The 25,053-nt window shown below is 41.8% G+C and overlaps 1 protein-coding gene across 1 annotated transcript in view; it reads right to left on the bottom strand.

Annotated features, from left to right (window-relative positions):
- whrna (whirlin a) overlaps nt 1-25,053 on the bottom strand; it is a 129,788-nt gene that overhangs the window by 7,201 nt on the left and 97,534 nt on the right. Inside the window, exons 6-12 of the mRNA XM_063889815.1 lie at nt 11,253-11,465; nt 9,769-9,990; nt 9,301-9,333; nt 5,689-5,763; nt 4,072-4,654; nt 3,309-3,475; nt 1,843-1,965 (exon numbers count right to left, since the gene is read on the bottom strand). Coding sequence (XP_063745885.1) covers nt 1,843-1,965; nt 3,309-3,475; nt 4,072-4,654; nt 5,689-5,763; nt 9,301-9,333; nt 9,769-9,990; nt 11,253-11,465 — 1,416 coding nt within the window. The remainder of the gene's footprint in view (nt 1-1,842; nt 1,966-3,308; nt 3,476-4,071; nt 4,655-5,688; nt 5,764-9,300; nt 9,334-9,768; nt 9,991-11,252; nt 11,466-25,053) is intronic.

Genomic DNA, 25,053 nt, shown 5'->3' with positions numbered 1-25,053 from the left:
TCTCGAAAAGTGCCTTTTTACCTTGAATAGTTTCATAGTTTATTATTATATCGGGTTAAACAGGATGCTTTTATTTGAAAAATAGGAACTTTACTTAAACAGTGTATGGTACAACCGTGGAAAAAAATCTACTGTATTACACTTTTATTAAACAGCCATTTTCATCTAATGTATACGTGTCTGTGTTTCCTCTTTGTTGAAGAGCTGGTACTGTGAGTGAATAGAGCTAAGAAACAGATAAAAGGCAAACAATAATGAGGAAAAGACCCTACCTCTGATATAAAATACAAATACATGTGCTCCTTGTGACAAAAATAAAACACTACGATTGCTCCAACGTCCCAAACACTTACATTAGGACACACGCACGGCTCTGAAAATCCTGTAAATAAAAACACAAATGTGCCAAAACACTTGCAAAGGAAGAAACATCTTCACCAACCTGACAACACATGCACAGCGTTTACTCAAAGCACGACATATAAATTAGATTCAGAAAGTAAGACGACTCTAAATCCCATCATCCTGCATTTGCATCTCACGTTTGGGAATCAAAACACACCTGTTTAGTCGGTCCCCAATGCCTGGCCTCCCACCACCTACACACCCATCAAAACGCCCAAATGCTGCATCCATCAACAACGCCACCAGACCTCCTCCCTTCCTTATTAACACACTTCTTTTTTGCATCCTTCACTCACACTCGCCGCCTTTTTTTCCTCAGTGCACCCTTTGATTTTGAATGGGCTCATTTCCAATCCTTTTATCCCTCCCCCTCGCAATCAGCCGGCCTTTTTTATTTCAATCACTACCTCTGTGGAGTGGGAGGCTGGGATGAGGCTGGACTTTGAACACGGAGTGGACTGCAGTCTGTGGCTGCTCGCTGCTTCCCGAGCTAATGCAGGGCTTTGTGGACTTGCACATTACCCTGGCAGATAGATACAGTATATGCACATCCAGTCACAGTAATGGCTTTCCTTTCGAGGTGCCTTATTGTCAATATTTGAATCTCAAGTCTGGAAGTCCAATAGTTTCCAACAGAAATGCTAATGTGTCTTGCTCAACCCGGCCTCAACACGATCTAAACAGGAAGAAATCTGAGCTAATTATAAACTGTGTTATCCTCCATAGGTGCCAATTCGTGGCAACGCCAGAGAAAGGAAACACAGTGAATAACTTCTCAAGGCAGTTAAGCTTTTTCATGAACACCATCAATGTCACAATCTCCGACGAGGACGCAATTAGCAGAAGTCTCAGTGTGAGTTCAGCAGCAGTGTGAATCCATTTCAATCCTTAAAGGGCATCAAATCCCAGCTGGCAGGTGGGCGCAAGATACCAGACAATCAAAGAAGAAGGCACCCAAGATATAATAAACACAGCTTATAATAACATTCACCGAGAATGAGTCGGCTGATTAAAAAGTAAACTTAAGGTAACGGTTGAGCTTCATTCAAGACTTTTTTGCTATTTGATATATTCTGGCAACGTTTTTGGCAAGTGTGTTAGTGTTTCCCCACACATTTCAGAACCCAAGCTCTTATAAAACGTGTATAATAAAGTAAGTTGCCAAATAGAAAATATCCCAAATTGTCCACGGCCATTACATGATAAAACCAGCCTTCTATTATATTAGCCTGTTTCAATCAGATCACAGCTTTTATTAGTTCCACCAGATTGAGACATTTTCTCATGTTTGCCCTTTGGGCCAAATACACATTTAATTGGTTTCTTGCATAACAATAAAAAAGCATCAGAATTTATGTTGTTTTTGTAATTGTTCACATATCGCAGAACGTAGGAATTACATCGTTATTGTATACCTTGTTGGTCTTCCTCCCTCACCTGTATTGTGACAATGCGTGGCATCGGCTGGCGCGTGTTGGCTCCGCCTTCAATGGCGATCCCCAGAGTGCTGGCGCTCTTTGCCACCCTCACCAGCGTGGAGGTGGGCTCCAGCAGCCCCGGCTACAGCGAGGGAGGGAGAGGAGCACAGGTCAAATCAGAAGATCATCATTAATGCGTGTTCATAAACCACAATATATCTCCATCTCCATGTCTACTCCCCCTTTGTGTCACTATGCACACATGTATTGTCCTTCTTTTGTAGGAAAGAGCTACGTTCTGAGCACTCAAGGGTCCTCTCAATGGGTTTACACTTCCATAAAGACCTCTTCTCTATTATTATGTACATATTTAATCCGGGTGACCAATCCATGAATGAGCAATCACGTTGTACAGTTTCACAAGTCAAAGGACAAAAGAGATACCAATTTAAAAAGCAATTTCTTTAAAGTGTTTCTATTACGTATCCACTAACGTAAAGCTTCTTTTACACTGGCCTCTGTCACCCAATGGGGGGGTTTCCTTCATCTGTATGTTAATCTGAAACTGGGATTCTATGTCCATATTGCAAGGGAAATATCAATGGTGTCCAGGTGGTGAAGTATTCCCAGTTCAATTCCAGCTCGGGACATCATCCACCCCTCTCTTCTTGCTCCATTTTTTCTGTTAATATCAAATAAATGGAAACTGCAAACTGTGCTTTCCATCATTTATCTTAGAATATGGATATAACATCTGTGTCTTTTTATTGCCAGTACATGAAACAACCTGTTGTGTTTTTATGGCTGAAACAGGAACGAGTGGACGATAACAAGGTTTAACACTTGTCCTCTAAAGATAACTAAGAGCACATCATCTCAAAAAGAAAGTAAATGCTTTGCCCCTCTGCAATACCACCCAGCTTTCTTGGTACAGAGTAGAGTCAGCCGTCACATCTCCTGCCTAATGATTCTAATCTAGAACAGATCATGAATCGACCGGCCCTCTCCTCATAAAGCATCACGCTACTCCCGTCCTTACTTGTTATTTCTCCCATCAATCAATAAGAACCAGAGAGCGATTTGAGGGTTGTCACAACGCTACACACTGCAGTGAGCGGTGAAACAAATGATGGAGTGGATGATTTATTGAATGAGGAATAAACAAATGAGTGAAACAAAGGAAACTGTGTGAGCAAACAGAAGGAGGAGAGAAGAGATCACAGTTAGGGGTTGAGAACAGATTCTGGAGAATTAGCAAACAGTTATCAACGTTGGTTTGTTTTTCAGCACACACACACATTTCAATACTTGTTAGGACCCATGGCTCATGACTTTATCCCTTTAAACAAAACTAATTCTTACCAGAACCTCTAAGATGTGACATCACACACACCCAACCACACTAAACACAGTTCCCATTCCTCAGAGTTTAACAATGAATCCACTCATCCATCCATGTTTAGCTGTTCTGAATCAGCCCCTCACCGGTTTGGAAGGGTGGTCCCCCCCGCCCCCCTGGGTGTCTCGGGGGTGGCGTGTGTGTGAGGAGTGGGTTTTGCTGTCCTTGCAGATGTGTCCTGACTCAGCTATGTCCACCCCGCTGTCCTCACTGAGGGTCTGGCCGCTGTCCGACAGCTGAGACAGAGCGCCACCTGAGGGGGAAGCGGCACATGGGACACGATGATGGGAACACAGATTTATTGTTTTGAACTTTCATCAACTTTCAGATAATGTCTCAGTTTGGAAGGGCATTAAAACAGATGTAATCAAGTTATACTGAACTGCAAAACACAAGTCAGATTTGGAAATATATCTGATTCTACTTACTTTATTTTTGACGTTTGGCTTAGAGCGGCAATGATACACATTTGGGTGATAATTGACTAATTTCAGCCCATTTATCTCTCCAAATATGTTTATAATGAATGGTATCTGTACACATATCATGTCTTACTGAATATTTCCTAATTTAATAGCAGACTGTGACAATTAGCAAGCCTCAAATTTACCCAGTACGAGTACTCTTATCTGAATATTTCATAATGAGTACATGAAGAGGCGAGAAATGTTGAGCAATAATTATATTTGTACATTTTGTAAAGCCTCTATTTGTATACACAAGAACAGTCAATACATACGGTATAAGGAGCCCATTAAGTCAGTACAAATGTAAAGTGATTATTAGTTTCATCCAAACTTGTGCATGTTATTATTTTGGATATTTCGGTCATCCAGGTTTGTCCCTCACCTCTGGTTTGGGGCAGCGGCCGCACCTCGTTGACGTCGGGCTCAGCGTTTGGCCTGTGAACCTCCACCGTGACAAACTGCTGCTTCGAGCACGGAGAGGAAGGGGAGGCTTTGGACATGGACACTGGTTTAAAAGGGAGAAAAGGGGGTGGCGGAGGTGCTGGGAGTGGAGGTGGAGGTGGAGGTGAAGGGGACGGGGCGGCGGGTTTGGTGCCCCTGCTGGGGGACAAGACCCTGGGGAAAGGGCCAATGTTATGCTGTGTGACCTTAGACAACTGAGCAGCAGCTATCTGTTCCTTCCTGGAAGGTACCGTGGGTTCTCTCTTTTTAACGACTGCGTAGTCCCGGGGCGGGTCCTTGGGGTGCTCCCGTTTGTGGTGCAGTGAGGGTGAGGCGGGGGCGTGTCCTGGCTCTCTGCTGTGCTGGTGAGAGGACGGGGCTGTGAAGTACAGGCCTGAGTGGGAGGATTCGGACGAGGGGCATTTGTTGACCGGATCTCGTCTAGTTGGCCGCCTCTGCACCCCTGGTGGGGGCGGAGGCTTGAAGGAGGGGGGGGATTCAGCTGTGGTGGACTGTACGTCGTCCTGAAGTGAGAGGATATATTCATCATTGATTAAGGGTGCAATAATGTATCATGGCAATATATCCGGCATAACAAAACGTGACCTCACTGAATAGATTAAGGAGTTTTTATTAACTAACTACTATTTTATAAGAATGTTTCTCAGATGTAAGACATTAACTCTGAATAAGGTAAAGGTATTATTTATTCTTCATTTTATCTATAAAAATATCTGCTAGGTTGCTTTGTAACTTACCTGTAGTTGTTTCTACAGTCATTGTTTCGTTATACCAGGTTTTGATAAATACGTCTCCTATTATATATTTGAATGACAGTATAGTAACATATACTGTTCATTTAAAAGCACATTATAAACCCAGTGTTCCTTTAATCAATTTGAACTCAAACGATTGATTTAGAAATCTAGAAAATAACCGCCTTCTTGAGGACCTTTAACACATCCAAACGGTGTAGAAAGCGTCGCTGCTCCCCCGGGATCCTGTTTTACAAAAAACTTGAACTAAAAACTGAATAATGAGATGAACACGGAGACAGAGTGGCTCACAAAATTATGGACTGAGACATAAAATGAGCGTAAAAAAAAGAGTTTGCAAAATAAAATAAAGTTATGATTTGAGCGGCAGGTAACCTTGGACTGCAGAGTAAAAGCATTCTCCTTGATATCCATCTCATCTCTTTCTGTTCAGAACAAACAGAGGAGACTGAGCTTCACAAATCTGTTGTTGCTTTGGAAAGTGCAAACCTTTTTCTACCCTGACCGTATCCTTCTCTTTCTTGGAGAAGGGTGGGAGGACGATTGGACACGCCAGATGGCCGATCCTCTTTCAACCAAACAACAAAAAGTAGAGGAAAGGCTACACCAACACTTTCTTTCACAAAGCCTCACTCGACTTCCTTACTTTTGTTCCACTCAACCTCTGTCCTAACTACAAAGCCTGCAGGTCAACGTCTCAAGCACAGCTGTCGTTCCCTGTCTCGATACCACCCTGTGTGGAATCCATCTTTATCACGCCTGTGCCCGTCTGCCGTGCTCACCAGAGAGATGTCGGCCAGAAGCGTGTTGAGGCTCTCCGGGGGACCCGCCTTATTACTATCCACCGCGCTGTCGTTCTGAGAGAAAAAGATGGAGTAAGAGGGGCGAGAGAGCAGAGACAGGACACAGAGAGGTTTGGGGAAGAAGAGAGGGATTAAAGTCAGAGAGATGCCAAACACAGATGTGTGTTCACCCTAAATTAGATTTGTTGGATGTTCCATGCTGCCTATAAAAAAGAAAAGATGTCAATATCTGTTTGCGTTCGCTTGTCAATCTTTAAATTTGAAGGCAAATAAGACAGGCAAACACACACACACACACACACACACACACACACACACACACACACACACACACACACACACGTCATGTCTTCTAGCTAAGCAACACGCACATGCCGGGAGAATCGATAGAGGACTATCAGCTGAGTTCAAAGCTGGATTTGGAAGGTCCATCCCAGTGGCGTGGCGGAGAGGAGGTAATTTGCAACAGATCGGTGAGTGATTTCGAGCCGACGAGCTGAGTTCAGGGAAACGCTGCCCTTCATTTAACTCTGCCACTAAACCAAAACAAAAGCCCCATCAGTTCAGCTTAATCACCCCTCGTCACCGCACGGAGAGCATTTACAATTTATTTATTGCACGAGTCAATCGACTTTCCACATGCGGAGACGCTGCTCTGCACTGTAAGCGGTAAGGGTACGCCGGGTTTGTTCCTGTGTGATCATGTTCATCTGCAATTTACATCCATAGGGTGTGTTTGTGGGAACATGTCAGAGTACCCAGTAATCATCTCAGGTAATTCTGCAGAACAGGATTAACATCCAATGTCAACATCCTAACGCAGGGAGTGGTGTGATGTTTATGTTTTATGGTGGGAAAACAGTGTGGAGGTTGCCTGTAATTGGTCTGACTTCTGGGGGGGGGGGTTGTGGGGGGGGGGATATATTTCCTCTTTTTAATTTGTTGTAGTAGAAAAAACACGATTTTGCATTGGTGACAATTCAGGATAAAATCTAAGGATGTCACCATTTTTTGCTACTTGTCTTTTAAAAGGCCCTATTATGCTTTTTGGAGTTTCCCTTTCCTGCAGTGTGTTATATAGATTTTTGTGCATGTAAATGGTCTGCAAAGGCTAAAATCCCAAAGTTCAGAGGCAGTGTCCCTCCCACACAATCGCTCCTGCCTGTGTCGGTCTCCCTCTCATCAGAGGGGGAAAACAGGTGCTGCAACACAGGCAGTATGAGAAAAATAAAGATATTTTCTGAGCATTAAAGCATGGAAACATGTCCCATTAGAGGCACAAATACAAATATGAACCTGAAAATGAGCATTATAGGGCCCCTTTGATAATTTGACAATGTCTGCGATGTGCTTTGTGACACTTTCAGTGCAAAGGTTGATGTTGTTGACAATAATTAATTCTACATTCCGTCAGCAGGAATTCAAGGCACCATGATCACCATCTTGAAGACAAATGATGTGCAATTTAGACTGAACACTGATTTATTTTAGATTTGAAGCAGCATATCACTGAAGAGGAGCATGACAGCACCACAGATGTTAAACTGCATCAGTGGAAACAATCGTGATTTCAAACACTACAAATGTGCCCGCAGACGCCAGATTTCCTATGCCATGGAAGTTATGTTTTTGCTACAAAAACCTACTGGCCTCGATTTTTCAAAACTTGGAGTAAGGGTGAAGCATGGGCCAAGGAACCCATTACATTTTGAGCAAACCCAAAATAAAGGATTTTTCAATTCAGGTGTACATGGGAGAAAGTGGAGGAAAGGTTTTGTACAACCTGCTAGCCGCACATAGTCAGGTAGGTATGTTAGGTAACTACTCAAAGAGTTGCTCTTCTCTTTGCCCTGACCTCTGTATGTAGCACACAGCATACAGAGAGCAATATCTCTACAGCCATATGCAACTACTCAAGCTGAAGAATCGGCTTTCATACAGCTTTAATGATGGCAAAACTGACCCAACACTCGGTCAAAGCACAATAAACCCATGACCCATCTACTCTCTATTGGCAGGGCTCTCAAAACATTATGATTTATACAACAATAAACCATTTTGATCTCTTCATAATCACGATTTCCAGTTTATAAGCCAATAGGAGAGTGCCTTTAACTTCGTGGATGCAAAAATAAACCAGATTAGATAGAAGTCTATGAAAAAATGATTTACTTTTCACTTTATGTATTGCCAAAATTAGCATTTTCATGAAGAGTTTATGGTCTAAATAGCTAGTTTCAAGTTAGTTTTAGTTCCCTAAGTGTAAACAAATATGAACTATTTACACATTAGTAGGAATAATCTGGTTAAATACACATTTTATTTTCTTGCATCCAAAAGCAACGTTGTGTTTGTCCAGCAGGCTGCACCTGTGTTTTTGTATGTTTGCTTGGGTTGTTGTGCGAGTGTGTGTGCACCTTCATCGGTATGCAGGTTGACTGTATACCCTGTTTTTGAGTGAGTCGATATCTCCCTCCCTCACCCACAAAGCTCTCTAATCTGCTTTACGCTGCTGTGGAAGCAGTCACCCAGGGGACCAAAATGACAAAAATAGACACAGAAAGACCCATGGATAGAATAAAGAACAACACACACAAACACACACACACACTTCCACATCCACAAGTCCCTTCTCTGAGGGGGAGAGCTGAGAGGTAAAAAACAAAACATCAATGGCGTCGAAAAGAGAGGGACTGTGTGGAGGGAAAATCTGCAGTCAACAGTATATCTCCGCTGTCAATTTAGATACGGTGTGTGTGTGTGTGTGTGTGTGTGTGTGTGTGTGTGTGTGTGTGTGTGTGTGTGTGTGTGTGTGTGTGTGTGTGTGTGTGTGTGTGTGTGTGTGCAAGTAGTCTTTTTAATCCATAACATAACACCTGCTGACTACACAACAACACATTAGCTTTAAAGTTGTTGGCACATGTGAAAGCAGGACCAAAATAAAGTTGCTGTTGTTGTTTTGTTTCTTTCTGTGATTCTCTTTATTTATCTTTGTTGTTTTTGAATGTTTTAGTATTTGTTTTTGTGTAATTTAGTAGATATTTTATGTTTCATTGTGGTCATTTTGAGTATTTTAACGTTTGATACTTGGCTGTTTAAAGGTGGGTCGTCTATCTGGTAGGATCCTATGTTGAAGTAGTGCAATGCGATGAGTCCAGTTGTGTGTTTGATGCACAAGAGAAACACCGGAATAAATAAAACCTTAAGACTAATAACTAATTAATAGTAAATATCACCTCTAATTATTCCTTTAAAACAACCTTTCCTCTCTGTACTTCAATCCAATCCACACATAGACAACTGGAGTCTTCCTGCTCAGCATCAACAGAGCCTGTCAGGGTTGTGGAGAGACTGCACTTTCTTTAAAAGCACTACAGGTAATGTCCAAATCAAGGTAGCGAAGAGAAAAAGAAGGAAAAAAAAGCAACACTGCAAACAAATTCACTGCAAAACCACACAGAAAGGTGAGTGTCAGAGTGTGTGTGTGTGTGTGTGTGTGTGTGCTACACTCAGGACTCTACTCCTTATTTATTGTGTATCCTGGACGTGTGTGTTGCAAAAGCATTCATCACTTTCAGCAGCGACTCCTACCTCCATCATATCTATCAGCCAGAGCAGCCTTTCCTATAGAAGGGGGAAGGGGGAGGTTTGTTGGGTGAGAAAGTGGGAGTAAGTGAAGAAAATCTAAACTATCAACCTAAAGAATCTCAGGAAGAGGCATTGCAACGTGTCTTTGTTCAGCACATCAGAGCAGGGTCTTTTCTACATCAGAAATTGGTTCGAATCCATTGAAATATATCACACTACCCTCTTTCTCTCCTTCACACACACACAGGTACGCAGCAAGGAAATAAATAAATCATACCAAACTGAACTGTGGCTACATAATCAGAAAAATAGCAGCCTATGGAATATTTCTTACAGAGAGATAAAAAGAGCTACCAGTTCACCCTGAAAATACCCAGATTTTATGTTTCCACGTACTTCAAAATAAAAAAAGGCTGCCCGCACTATATCAGAAGGTGCCAGAGAGTTATTAAACGGATGAACCCAGCCTACCCGTGCAGAGCTGAGGGTGGTGTTGGTCATGAAGCTGGCTGAAGATGAGGTCAGAGTGTCTGGGTACGACACCATGGACAGGGAGTCTTGCTGCAGTGCCGTGGCTCCGGCTGGCCCCTGTCGAGCTTTAAGAGCCTGAATTTCTCGTCTCAGCACCAGCGCGTCAAAGTGCTCCAGGTCCTGAGGGGTGACCAGGCCTCGCACTTCAGACAGCAGAGAGAACTGAGGGGGGAGGAGGGGGGAGACACAAAAGGGGAGGAAAGGTATGATGCAACAGGCTTAGGGTGGGTCGTACCAACTAGGATGAACTTAAAACCAGGACTGAATCAAGTTGAAACTGTAAATCTTTAAAAAGGGCTTTTCAGCGATTGTTCAAATGTTGTTTTATCCAAAGCCTGATTTATTGATGGTTGCTGGATAAACTTCAACCATATCTGATTCATTCCCTCAAGGAAAATAAGAAATAATCGTCCTACCCTCCTGCTGAGTTTTCTGATGATGTTGCCAAACAAAGAAAATCCAACAGCTCTAACATCTTATTTTTTGCATTTAATGCTCAGGTTAAACATTTTTAAAGCAACCAACAGGTTATTATTTCAAATGTGACTGCTTCCAGGTCAAGTATTTATGTTCCTGTTGATGGGCTGTAGTCATAAATAAATATGGGGCTCATTAGCTTTGGCCCAAACTGTATTTCATGCTGATTCATTCATCTGTTTTATCTTTATTAGAACTGGTGAAGACAAACAAGGGGAGAAAGTGAGGGGATGATTTGCAGCAAAGGCCTCAGGATTGGAACCTGTGCTGCTATGGACTGTGGTACTGACCGTATAAGGACTGAGCTTCTGTATATTAGGGCAGCGCTTTACCGCGTAAGCGACAGTGCAGCTCCTCTCATGGTGATTTAAAGGGGGACATATTGTGCTTTTTTGGAGATTCATACTTGTTCATAGGGGGGTGGAATATTACAATAGGCCTGTGTGGCAGAGGAAGGCGTACCAAATCTGAATTCCTTATTTACTTACCAGAGAGCCCACATACATCTGACAGGATTGTGTTGTTTTTGACAGTGTGTGGGTTGGTTGCACTCCAGATACCAACATGTATGTGCACAAGAGTACATTTAATAATTCCCCTTTAAAACCACTTTGGTTTTGTTCATCAAACTGAATTGTTGACATCATTACTAATGCGATTAAATGTTCCTTTAAATCGAAACCAAGATTTAGGCAGTAAAGGACGTTTTCAGAAGCCCTTCTGGGGGTGCATGTATCTGAAATAAAACACCTTTGATTTATTGTTTACCTTTACAAGGGGAACTACTACAGCCTGTGAGAAAATCAAGACACTTTTAAGATCTGGGGATGAAGATAAAAGAAAACAGTGCTGTAAGCTTCGACAAAAAGCCTGGGTATAAATCCGCCCTGCAGGAGCACAGGAGAGTGATGCTCTCTTAAAGCTTCTTTTCTGAAACAAGCCTTCACCTTGGCATGCGTGTTGAGCAGCTCGAACAGCGCCACGACCAGCTGCTCCACCCCGATGTGCCCTTCCCTGTACTCCTCCACGTAGTAGCCCATGGTCTGCCGCTCCACCTCCGTCAGCAGGTGGCGCGCCTGCTCCTCCAGCATGGCCCGCGTCTGGTTCACCAGGCTGGAGAGGGTCACCTGTGAGCCGGCCACGCCTTTATAAAAACCAGGCTGGTGTAGATGGAGGGAAAGGGGAAGAGAAAGACAATAAATGGAGAATGTATTTATTGTATTTTGGGAATAGCGTAATGGAGTGAAAAAGGACCTTTAGGGAGGAAATCAAAGAGGTTAATGTCAGCAGCTGCAAGCAGCTGAAAATGTGAGATTTTAAAGACTTGGTGAGTCGGCATGGATGATGGGTTAGAGAAGCATGGATGATGGGTTAGAGAAGCATGGATGATGGGTTAGAGAAGCATGGATGATGGGTTAGAGAAGCATGGAGGATGAGTTAGAAAAGCATGGATGCAGGAAAAGACGATGAAGGCTGAAGAGAGGAGTGAGAATAAGAAGAGAATGAGGAGAAAGGGTAGAGGAAGTAGAAGGGGGAAATCAGGTTATCAATCTGTTAGTACTTCATCAGGAGACAGGACAGGTGATGTCGATACAGCAGCAAAGTCTGGGAATGGAGGAGGTCGGGTTGGACAAGTGTCATGATCCTTGTTTCGTATCGGTCATGTCTTTGTGTTGTGTGTTTTTATTTTGAAATGTTTTCCCCACTTCTGTCATGTTAAGCTTCACTTCCTGTCTGCGTTTCCCTCCTGTGCCTGATTGTGTCATCGTGTTCACCTGTTGCCCCTGTGTTTCTCCTCCCCCTTCCAACTGTCTCTCGTCTTGTGATTACCCATGTGTATTTAGTCCCCGTTTCCCTTTTGTCTGTTGTTCGGTCGTCGTCATGTCTTCCCTGATCTCGTCCATGATACCTGCCTGTTCCTGTCACCCTTCATGTCTGGAGCTAAGTGTTTTTCATGTCCTGTGTTCCCCTTGCGTCATGGTTTCATCAACAGCTTTTAAATAAAGCTCGCTTTTTGTTTTTGACCCTTACCTGCTTCCCCTTGATTTACTGCACTTGACTCCTGTTTCCCCAACCCTGACAACAAGTGGTTAAAAAAATAAAGGACTTTTGCTGTGCTGTTCGTGTCTCATTAAAATAGTTTCAATACTTTTAATATGCTATTTGACTTTTACTCATTATTATATCCTGTAATATGTTAATTGTATGCACCAAACACCAACTCAAATTCCTTGCATGTGAAAAAATAATGTGCACTAAACCCCTTTTCTGATTCAGATGTGATAAGAAGGATTTAAGGAAAGATGTAAAAGAGGGAGGGAAAGATGTGAGGAAAATGTGAATAATGGTGTTGAAGAGGATGGAAAGAGGAGGAAGTGGAGAGAGAGGACAGGCAGATGTTCGGCGTAGACTGTAAGGACGGTGGTGTTGGTGCTTGATGAAGGAGGGGGAGACAAGAGGAAGGAGGAAGAAGTGATGGATAGAGAATGAAAAAGGAGCAGCATAGACACAAAGGTGACGGAGGAGCAGGAGCTGGCTCAGAGAGGAGACAGAGGCAGGAATCGGATCAGGAAAAGAGTAGGTATCATTAGTCCTCAAATGCATAAATGATCATCTGCCTGCTGTCCCGCCCTCCTTTAGCACCAACAGCACAGCTTGCAGCAACTGTTCCTTTCACACATGTGGGCAGTTTTTGTCCTCTTACAGCTTTTAACTCCGCCCCGCGGTGCCAGCTGGCTTCTCCGCCCGTCAGAAGGACCACGGTCTGGCTCTTGACAAACTGATGAGCTGCCAATATCACTATCAGCTCCTTTTTCCTCGCTTCCTGTTTTTTTCCCCCTCTCCTCTGACTTATCTGCTCGCTTCCATGCAGCTTCTCCCTTAATGAACTGCTTAATCAAAGACACCACTTCAAAGTCACGGCTCCGGGCTCTGAGTCTGCGTGTTTTTGGACGGAAACAGGAAAATGAAACGGGGCCCGGCGCCACCTCCTCTTCAGCTCCTGCCTGCGCCTATCCATCCACATCAACAGCTGTAGTGATCCCAGTGTCTTGCCAACAACTGTTTATTGCCCAAGGTGAACTGCCCTGTACGAAACCTAATGGGCTCAATGCTTACTGGGAAATTTCCATCCGGTTGTTACTTAACTCAAGGAGCGATGCAATAGTCCCACACGAAGCATGTGGCAGTCAGACTGTCTCTGCTGATGTATCAGAGGGCAGATCAGCTAAGCCTCCAGGAAGTAACCAGAGTGTTGAAGCAGCTTTTTGTAGTTTTCAATCAATGTCCATACAACTTCAGTTTCAGTGCGTTCTATCATTGGGCCCAAAAATACTTTTCCCCATTAACTAACATTGAAAAAGAGCAAATAATACAAAAACAACCCCCTGAAATAAGTACAATCCCTGGAGTAACCCTTATATTCACACACCTGTTTATGCTTATTGGGGTTTTCCCTTTCCTGTATATTGTTTTACAGGATTGTGCATGAAAATCGTCTGCAAAGGCTAAATTCCCAGAGTTTCCTCCAGGGGGAGATTCGCACCTATTGGCTAGGGCTCCAACACATTGTAAGTGATTTCCTTTGGGGTGGAACAAAGAAGAAACTCTGGAAAGACAAATCCAGAGTTTCCCTCTCTATTCATTTTACTGACACAAGACTGGTCGTGACTCTGCCATGACGCAGCACGTCAGCGGTGCTAAAGGAAAACGCAAGTGCACTTAGATCCCGGGTATTTTTTAGTCAGGTTGTTTTGGATTCATGCACCACTAAACAACCTTCAGAGGAATGAACGGGGCACCATCTCCAGGCTGTAACCAGCTCTCTTTAAACATCCATGAGATCAGCACTTGAGGGAGTTAGTGAAATCGGTCATCATTTACACGTGCAGACTCCCGCTAATGAGCTCTGCTGGAAACGCAGTGCGAGAGGACGGGGCGAGGACGCCTTCACTGTAAAGCCATGTTACAGATAATGGACGTCCTGTTAGAATTGCTGGCTCTTTTATTGGACTGGATCCATCTCTGAGGTTATTCTCTGGCCGTGTGTCTTGGATGCCAGATAAGCCCCTTTATCAATGTGTCCAAAAAAACAATGCTGACCACTGCCAACATCCAACTGATAAAGAGGGAATCAGATAAAGCTGGATGTGAACATGTCACAGGCCTTATCTCGGCTGGAGCTTTTTCCATTTACCAATACAAAGAGGATTGAAGTTTCAAAAAAGCATTTTCCAATAGATATGAAACTATTCTCCTTTTTTAGAATCCCACCTCCAGTGATCATTAACTTTGGGGACACAGAAAAACACTCCCCTCAAACTCTCTTTCTCTGCACTGTGCTTATCTGTAGCCATGACTCAGACGTTCTCATCCAGTGAGTCATCTAATCATCCCATCTCATCAAATGGCATGAGTAACTCTGCTGGATTCAAACTGGTTGAAAATATCCTCCTCCGAATAGCAACAAACTTAAATTTAGTAAGCTTAATCAGACACCTACAGCTACTGTTCCTGGAGCTGATTTTTATTGTTTACTTTTGGCATTTGTACCTCACCTTTAACATGTTAATATTTATGAAAATGATCCTTCTATTTTATTTCTGACACTGTGTTCCTTTGTTTTTTGCAGCGTTGTTGTTATCCATTGTTCTATTTTGTACTATTTTCATTGGAGCTATATCTGTTTCATTTATTTAAAGTTCCCATCACTGGAATCCTTTTTCAAATGTTCCTTATGTGTCCTTTAACATTCCTGGTGAAAGTAGCGCTCTGTTTCTCGGTCCCTCAACTGCGGATATCACTCTGCATTTATAAAGTAAATCAAAAGACTTTCTTTATTAATTCTAAATTCTAAGATGTCCTTTTATCCCTGGTGTAATTTATCTCAACCATGTGACACAACTATATAAGATTCTACAGAGCCCTCTTCACATTTTCTGAGTAAAACAGACCAAGAAAACCAAACAAAAAACACCACACTACCAGCTGTGTGTGTGTGTGTGTGTGTGTGTGTGTGTGTGTGTTTCCCAGCTACTGAGCAACAGATTCTCCCTAAATTCCTCACATCCCTGCACTCTGTGTTTTCGATCAACATTAGGGTGTTATTTTTCTAGCAGGAGAGTTTGAGTGCTTTTCTCTGGAAACAAAAGGACTGGGAATAAAAAGAAGAATATTGCCATTGCAACACTGTAAAAAAAACGAGGGCACATGATGGGGGCACAGATTGTGTCTGACCTCCAAGGGCAGGTATTAAACTCGAGGCCAACAGACAGAAGTGTTCCTCTGTTGCGTTGTTTTTGTTGTTTTTTACATTTTACAAACACATATTCAGTACGTCGCTGGCACTGCACAAAGAAGCTGACAGGTACCTATATTACCTTTGGTGATTCAATGTCAAGCTATTATGTTCTTCCTCAGACTGAGAGAAAAACATGTGGATCGTTGATAACAAAGACCAAAAGGGAAGGTTTTTTTTAAAGTTTCTTGCACGCCGCTAAATGACCATTGTGAACACATCGGCAAGAAGTCATTTGACAGTTTTCTTATCAGAAGCTAAAGCTAATCAACCAAAGAGAAATCATGGCTGCTTATCACTGCAGCAGTTCCTCAGTCTCCTGTGCATCACCTCTGTGTGTGTGTGTGTGTGTGTGTGTGTGTGTGTGTGTGTATCTGTGTGTGTCTCTGTGCTATTTGCTTGAAAATCGGACACTTTCGCTCTCTTCCTACCCTCTAAATCTAATTATTACCACACATTATATAATATATAATACCTTTTATACAGACCAGAGTCAATACCTGTGACCGGATCAGGATTTAATGACCAAGGTAATTACCTGGCTGACTTATAGCAGGCAGCCAGAGAACACATGACCCTGGTTATAGGACAGAGTGCCGAGCCACAATGCATCTCTGCTGCTAATATTTGATAACATGTATTATTCATTGTATTTATGGAGATGAAGAGCCAGTATTAACCGATGTGATTTGCAAGCATTTTATGCAAATTATGTTAAATTACTTTAATTATGTGTAAAATATTGCAAAAACCATGTCCTGTTTAAATCTGGGTTTCTAAAGTACAGCTGCTCATTACTAATACCCTATAGTACATTAAAGCAGACCCATTTAAATAGCCAAATATGTCTTAATTAACACAGTAAAACAACCAAAGCACAGCAGCAATGCATGCTGTGTCTAATTGATGGATTAGATGGCTAAAACACTCCAGGAATTCTATGTGATTAAGCACATTTTTACATATTTATGATGAATCACATACTGTAGGTTGCTACAGCAGCAGCAGCGGCTGCAGTTTAACAGGATATACGGTGTGTTCAGACTGCTGTAGACCGAGGAACAGGATATAGTTATTTACAGTGGAAGCCGGGGGCATGAAGCTGAAACCTGAAAGTTAAAGTAGCCTTTACAATTTTCTCCAATGACACAATGCTGCGCCACCCAAACTTATTTTTGTTTCGCTATATCCAAATGTATTCCCTCCCCTTCAGTCCTAAAACGGGAAGGGAACAACATATTTGAATAATTGCCATTACCCAGTGCTATTGTTTTTAATATCTTGAGACACAACTTAAAAATAAATGGTGGCAGCTATTAGTGGATCGTTAATCACACAGTAGCTATGTGTGGTGCTGTTATATTTAGCTAACTTAGCTGAAGCTAGGCCAGTTTAGCTTCCGAAGCATAACGGTGTTGGAAAACAGGATTAGTTTGCAGGTAGACCAATGCACTTTGAAATTGAAGCACTATGTTTTGAGTTAGGACATTTGATCCAAAGGCAACATGTCTATCTGCAGACCGTCCAAAAGCTGTTAAATGAGTCAGTTTAGCTCTGTTGCTTAAGCTTTTGGCCCATTTAGCGGGGCTGCTAGCATAGCTAAAGCTGGACAGTGTGCATTATAAGAACTGATAGCATGTGGTGGCTAGTAAGAGCCTGTATTATCCTGTGATGTGAAGAGGTGCAGCAACATTCACTTTGAAGTACTTTATTTGTCAGACTCAATGACATGATAATATAAATGTCCATATATAGAGTCCAGACAACCCTGAAAAATGCAGTAGGCTTGTCTTGCTTTAGTCAGAGACCTCCTCAGGGACATTACAGAGATGGAACCAACAGCGAGAGACTTTTACAGGCTCTTTACATCCTTATCAGACTGACTGTCATAGCATATATAAAGTATTTATATTGCTCCTGAGCTCTCAGCTGATGTTCTTCACTTCAGACAGTGATGACGCCGAAGTGCACCGACGCGTTTCACCTGCGGGCTTCAGATTGATGCTTCAGCCGTCTTGGACGTATTAATGTATCAGTGATGAAGAATGGTGAACAGGCTCTACTAGCATCACTGCAACATGACTAGAATAAGGCAAAATGAAAAGCTGGATATCTGAGAGCTCTCACACAGCATTCACACTCATTAACAATAATCGTAACACATTATAAAGCATTTAAACGGGTGTTTTCAGTCAAATGGAAATACATCAGACATTTGTGTATTTTTCTTGCATAGATATGTTATTTCTTTAACACCTTGACCTGACAACAACCTTTTAACCCAGAGAGTGACCTATAATAACCTTACAATGCATGTCAACAGTGGTTACAATGACTTATATAAAGCTTTTACTGAATAACAATTGTGAGAATTGTCAAAAGCATGATCCTTAGAAGATCAAATCTAAGTGAAAACTAAATCAGTCAATTTAAAATACTTTATCTTGTGCTATGATTACCAGTGTGTGTTTAATTATGCATAGTATTGAACCTTATCTTCCTTATTAGAGACTGAAAACAATTGTTATTACCAGGCTGTTTATTTCGGCTGTAAAGTTTGATCTTTTGGTACTTCTGGGATTGAGTCTATTTCAACCAGCCTCCCTATAAACTGTGTTGTATATAACGCAAGATGTTATGGAGGTTAATCCCAGTGGGCTTTCCTGTTTGGTTTGATATACAAGTAAATCCATTATACAGAATGTCCCAACAGCACAGAACAAAGCCACGTAAGAGAGAATAAACCTCCCAAAAGCTGCTTTGAGTAAAATAGGCAAGTGAACCATTTTATCCCCGGTGTAAAGAGAACACAGGCAGCTTTATGTTGTGTAGAGATCTAAAATAAAAACACTCTGGGCCTTGGTGTGGAGTTAAATCATAACAAGTGCGACCCAGAACCACCTCTGATGAAGCCACCTTGTTTTATTCTGATTTATTCGCAATACCAACCTCTGTGACACAGTTTGTTTTTCCTAATGAAGTTCTTTGCACCCTTGGTGGTACAGTAAACACTAATTTTGTGAGCTAGATTTGGATTTATGAGGCACCTGTTGAGCATGCTTATCATTCCATTCAGGCCGGTGGATTTGATTCCGCCTATATTCACAAAGTATCCTTGTGAATATAGCCTCCTGCTTTTCCTTTCAAGCTGCGTAAACTTAATTTCTGTTGTTTGTTGCCCATGCTGTTTTGTATATTGACCGTGAATTATGTTTGCTGGCAGGTGGATTTGATTTGGAGGGTCCGAAAGTACCTCGCTATTGAACAAGTGAATAAAAGCTGACAGATTAAATATGCCTCGTTTGCCAGACAGCTTTGCAAAGCATCACTTTTTGAAGTTAAGGGATTTGTTTTGTTGATAGGAGATTTATCTCGCTAACCTTCAGTTTTGAGTTCCAGCAGCTGAAGAATTATGGGCGTTTATTTCTAAAAAGTCTTCAGGTTTCAGCAAGACCTTTTCAAGCTTTTCAGCAGGAATAGAAAGTAACAAGTACTTTATACAATCGTTATTTACAGTACTTGTACTTTGAGTATTTCTTTTTACTCCACTGAAAGTTATCAGTTCCTTTTGTATATAAAACATCCTGAACGCCTCCATTGTGGCCCTTTCTTACTTCACGAATAGTGACATCACTACATAACACTTGCGTTTCTATTGGCTAGTGCTCTAACACATTGTACATGATAGGCTAAGGGGCGGGATATATCCAAGCAGCCGACCAGCTAACCAATCATAGCAGACTGGGTGAAAAGAGGTGCTGCAGAATGAGAAAACTAAAGACCTTTATGAACATTAAAGCATGGAGACATGTCACAGTAGGCACAAAATACACATTAAAGGATCTCAATACTTCTTTTAGTTTAGCTATGTACTTTATGAGCCCTCCTGCTAATAAAACATGGTGTCTTTTACTGTTTTCATTCTCAGTATTCATTTATTGAGCAGTGTGTATCTCATCCTGGTGTACCTTTAAATGAAAGAGACCACAAGCTCCACTGAGCAAATGAGGTTGGACAGAGAAAAGCAATATTTACCCTTGTTATTTGCCGTAATACATTTTACTGTCTCTCAAATAACATTCATTTGCTCTAGATCCCTGCGCAAATGGGGTCAGAGCCGAATTAATGATTGAAAATTGCTTCGTGACCTAACCTTAATTAATTAGATTATCGGCTATGTCGGCCTTTAGGCTTCAATAACAGAGGCGGGGGGGAGGGACAGGCGTTTAATGCTGGGATGTTCTGAATCTACAGGCACCAGACGAGGAAGAAAGAGAAAATGATGAGATGAACACCGGTCCCTCTGCTTGTTTGAGCCGCACAAACCCTGGCAGATCATTCTAAAGGAGATTCATATTTATGCTGAGGAGGTGTAGGGGAGAGGTGGGCTCTCTGGCTCGGGCTTTGAATTATCACCTCTCTCCTTGCTGCCTGGCCCTTAAGCCCTGCTGCTACATATCTTTCCCCCTAATGCTATCTTTCGCACACACAGTCACACACACAAAACAAGTGAACACAGCAGCAACCAGTCTACCTACACATCCTCTACTTATCTTGGCTTATTCTAAGCTGGTAAACTATGACTCTGTGTTTTTATTTTCCACATTTACAGCATTTGGCATTCTTTAAAGCTTCTAAGGGATTTGTAGAGCAGCAAAGGAACAGGTTGATGGCTATGAAAACACATTGGGCTTTAAATTAAAGCACCTTAAGTACAAGACATGGCTAAATGTATGTTGACACTCAAACAGTGCACCCATAGTTGTTTGCTGAACGTGTCATTCCATAAACATGAGCAGTTTTTAGAGTCAGCATTGATTTTCCAGTTGATGGTCAGGGAAGTCAGTCATTACTACCACCAAACAAGGACAACTATTCATTTACAGAGCTGTTTTGGGATATTTTTGGTCTGAAATGGGAAAGGGACTTCCCAAATCTGTTTCCACAAAGTTGTGCTTCAACACCATTGGAAAAAAGGGAGTACCAAACAATGAAAAACAGTCCGACCAAAAGTACAAAGTATCCTGATATGTGATTGCCATTGCATTATAAGGTAACATCAGGACTGTGTGGATGTTGTGTTAATTATTGAGTCAGTATTTTTTTTACGTCTGGTTCGTTTCCAACTCAATGGGCTTCTGGTTAAAAAACAAGCTAAAGAGATTTTACATCATTTAATACTAACTTATGATCTTAGCTTTAACGAGTTTGAACAAATTGGGCGGCAAGAAGTGGCTAAATGAGACTACAGCTTGTCAGGGACACTTATTGCAGCCATGATCACATCTTTTATATTTACTCTTAGAAAAATCTAATCATGTCTTCTTCTTTTTGTATCCTAGATGTTTTACTACTAAATTCTAAATCCAATGAAAATCCCATTGGCTTTTTATCAAGGGAACAACATGTCTACTTATTTGGCCTACAAAAATGATGTCATCCCTGAATCACTGTTCATATTTTTTTTTACCCTTGTCATCTAATAGTGTCTTCACATTGGATCCAATTGGTCACAGTAAGAGGCTGATTGAGGAAGGGCCTTTAAATAAAGAGAAACAGGTAAGGGTGGGCAAAAAAACAACGACTTAGCAAACACACATTCACTCAAACAGACAAAAACGCTTCGACTCAGCCACTCACACACAAATGCAAATGCATTATCACATACACACACACTTTTCCCCACCAGTTAGGATTGTTTCATGTGGGAGAACAAAAGAGCGCATCAAACAACGTGTATTTCATCAAGGGCAGCCTTAAGGACACAGGTTGCAACGGACGCACAGCACGGTTCAAACAGCATGACACAAGAACAACAATATCAGAGAGAGGAAAGCTTGTAATTACACTCCAGATCAAAATCACTTCAAGGACCATGTGCTGCAGAGGACAGGGCCAGGTACTAAATGCTGCTTTCAAGATATTGGCCGTGCTACACATAGAGAGAGGAGGAGCGGACCCCGTCGTGCTGCTCACAAACCATCTGATAGACGGAAGGGGTTATTTGGCCACTGATGTGTTGTTATGTTGCAGAGATCCTTCCACGAAGCTATAGGATTTTGTTTGCATGCATTGCTATCTACTTCAATGGAAATCCCTACTGAACTCTGGAGAAGGACACAGAGGAGCGAAGAGATGAAAGAGGGGAGCTGGGTCCAGATTTATGGAGAACATTAGATGTATGCTGTGTCTCCTCCCTCTCATCCATTAGGTTACCATGGTCATGATGTTGCTTTAAAGTCACAGAAGAATAGAAAGAAGATCATCTTAAAAATATGAGCTTTGCTGCGGATAATAATGATTTCTTAGGAATCTCAGAATTAGTGCCTTCCTGCTCCCTCTCTGAGAGATTTCGAAATGGTCTATCAATGCAATGGCTCACACCTGATGAGACTTTATGTAAGGGTTTGCTTTTAAAACAGAGGAATGCAGTGTCTACCTCAGCCCGGAATCAGGACACGCTTAATCCACATCTGCATGCACTTGTGTTTGACTAACAGAAGGATGGATGTTGTTTTGCTTTATCACAAATCGGAAATGCATGATGCGTTGTTGAATGTTGTAAAAAATACCGTAACAGATTTTTGCTTCACATTCCATACGATGTTTCGCTCCGAGGTGGCAGATTTAAAACAAAAGACATACGTTAAAAAAAAGAAGCAACATCAAAGGCTTGGATTTGAATTTGTCACGTCAACTTGATTTCACAGTGAACCGTTGACTAATAGAAAAGCCAAATGAAAGTATTTTGACAAAAATGTCACAATGTCCTTCAGGGACGTTTTACAAACGCGGCAGAGTTCTGCACCAGGGCGTCTTCACAATGTAGAAAATATAGTTAAAAAGCCATTTCTGACCCTTCTTAATAGTGTCGGATCCACAGTCCCACCTCACAGTTCTGACTCTCTCTCACCAGAAGGAGTTATTTCTCTACCTACACTGGATAAGAGACTGGCAAGCATCCTGTAAATCCTTGGAGAGGATGAGATCAACCGAACGCTCATAAATTCTCCAGGCTGACTGGTAGAGGCTACCGAGGAGCAGGAAGTGCTTTTTCCACACACAACCAGCAGATAGAGAATAGAATAGAATAGAATCGGAGGATGAAGCCCTCTTTATTAGTCACATACATGCACACAGCAGAGCACACACAGAGCCTGCGATGCTCCTGGTTTTACATGCATGAAAGCCACAGGACAGGTTAATCGTACGCTGTTGTAGCTGCAATGCAGTGTTAGTGTTGATCTCATCAGAAAAACTGCAGCATTCGTTCAAATGTTTTTAAATCAACTATACTTGCAAATAATGACCCATTCATGAAGTTGGGGAAAACTATTGGAATTGTCAGTTATAGAAATGGCATGATATATACTTAATAGATGCAAGAATTAAAAACGTCCTGATTATCTCAAAAAGAAAAAGAGAAAGTAAAAGGAAAGAAGAGGAATGACTTGTTGGTAACCACAGTCATCCTTAGATTAATTTAAAGGGGCCCTATTCTGCTCATTTTCAGGGAAATATCTGTATTTTGTTCCTCTACTGGGACATGTTTCCATGCTTCAATGTTCAGAGAGATCTTTATTTTTCTCATTGGTTAGCTGTTCATACCCTTAGAGAACTCCCGTCCCTTAGCCTATGAAGTGCAATGTGTTTGAGTACTAGTCAATAGAAGCGCAAGTGTTACACAGTGATGTCACTATGTTACAGAAGTAAACAAAGGGTTCAAATGGAGGCATTACAGGTGCGGGGGTGGGGGGGGGGGTGTGTGCGAGAGAAACTCCCACTGGAGGGAACACTGTGAGCCTTTGCAGACCATTGGCATGCACAAACGGGCCTCTTTAACCAAAAAGAGAATATTTTCTTAACCTTTGGCCGATCATTGGCTAAATGTATCCACAACAGAAAGGACATATCCACCCACCGAAAGACCATGCATACTAACATCAACAGTTCACACCATGTTAGCTTGAATTCCTAAAGAAAAGTCAGATTTTCTTGAATGCCTCTGCATTATAATTCTAATAAAGACAGTCCCATTCACAAACTCTCACAATCCAATCAACGCCTCTTTTATCCATTCATTGGCTCACTACTTCCCCAACTCATGGTTGTTTATTAAAACCTCACAATCTCAAACACTTAAAATTCCTCAAATTGGAGCAGGCTTGCTACTCGTCCTTGTGAGTCTGGCCTCTTCAGCTTTTCTTTGTTCACCGTAGAGGCATGAGAGTAATACAAAGTGTTTTTCAACAATTCAAGGAAACACAGGGTGAGTGAATGACAAACAAACGGTCTAAGTGTTAAGTGTATAAAGATGTGTTGGTTTTCCTGAGTGGATTCGGCAGCCTGCATAAATTGGAGGCTTTAATGCTGATAAGATAGCAGTGGCTCTTATACAATCATCTGAAAAAAGCACATTGATGTGTTTTGCAAGGGTCTATGAATAACTTTTAAACCCTCTTTGTACCCAAGTTGGTTTGAATTTGCTTTATCTTACTTTCAAAATACCTTCAAAATTCTCCCTCTGCCCTAGTGTTTCCACATTACATGTCCTTCTCACTGTCAGGAGAAGACTGTCCATCAGATCGCCACAATGAAAAGTGAGCTCTCCCTCTCCTGCTTTCTCCCTCTGTCGTCAGCTTCTGTCTCCTTTAACTCTCCTCTTACTCCTGGACCCCAAAGTCACACTGAAGTCAGTTGGAGGCGTAGTGGATGCTGAGTGAGTTTAGGAGCAGTGTCACAATGTCAGGATACTGTTGCGTAGTACGAGGATTTGCTGAGTCTATTAGTACCTGGTTGGACCATGTTTGAGGGGTCGATCCCTAAAGACTAAAACTCGATACTGTGCTGAAGATACAAGATGGATGTTGAACTCAAAGAGGTTTGTTTGGCCCACTTCTGGACTGATCTGCTCTCAGGTCAAAACACCCCAAATATCCCGACCCAAAACACCCTGCAGCATGTCCGCGTTTATACCAGATTAAAGTCAATAATTGTATTTTTAATACATTTTCTCACTATTTTTATTAAAAGCTTGTTTAGTTAATTATTTTAAACCTTCAAACGATCTTATAGTCTGAGGTGTTGACTTCAAATTCCTTGTAGTTTCCCACCGACAATCAAAAACCTAATTCATCTGAATTTACAGGAATTTAAACCAAGAAAAATAACCCTGTTTTGGAAAAATGTTATCCTTATTGCTGGATAAATGACTTAAAATGACTTTTCTGTCCCCATTGTCCACACTAAGATGTCCATATAGATATAAAATAAGTCAAAAATGAGTTCTGCTCAAATTTGTATTATTTTATCAGTTTTGATTGGTTGAATGAGTGTCTGAATTCTGCAGAAACATAAACTAAAAGGAAGATAAAGTGCTCATGATGTGTGATACTGTAAAGATCTGTGAGCTTTTATTAGCCAAGACTTTAAAATGTGTCCGACAGGTGAAG

The sequence above is a fragment of the Eleginops maclovinus genome, chromosome 8 (assembly GCF_036324505.1).
Source record: "Eleginops maclovinus isolate JMC-PN-2008 ecotype Puerto Natales chromosome 8, JC_Emac_rtc_rv5, whole genome shotgun sequence".
Classification (NCBI taxonomy): Eukaryota; Metazoa; Chordata; class Actinopteri; order Perciformes; family Eleginopidae; genus Eleginops; species Eleginops maclovinus.
The sequence above is the reverse complement of the archived record's forward strand: the minus strand, read 5'-3'. Positions and strand labels throughout refer to the sequence as shown.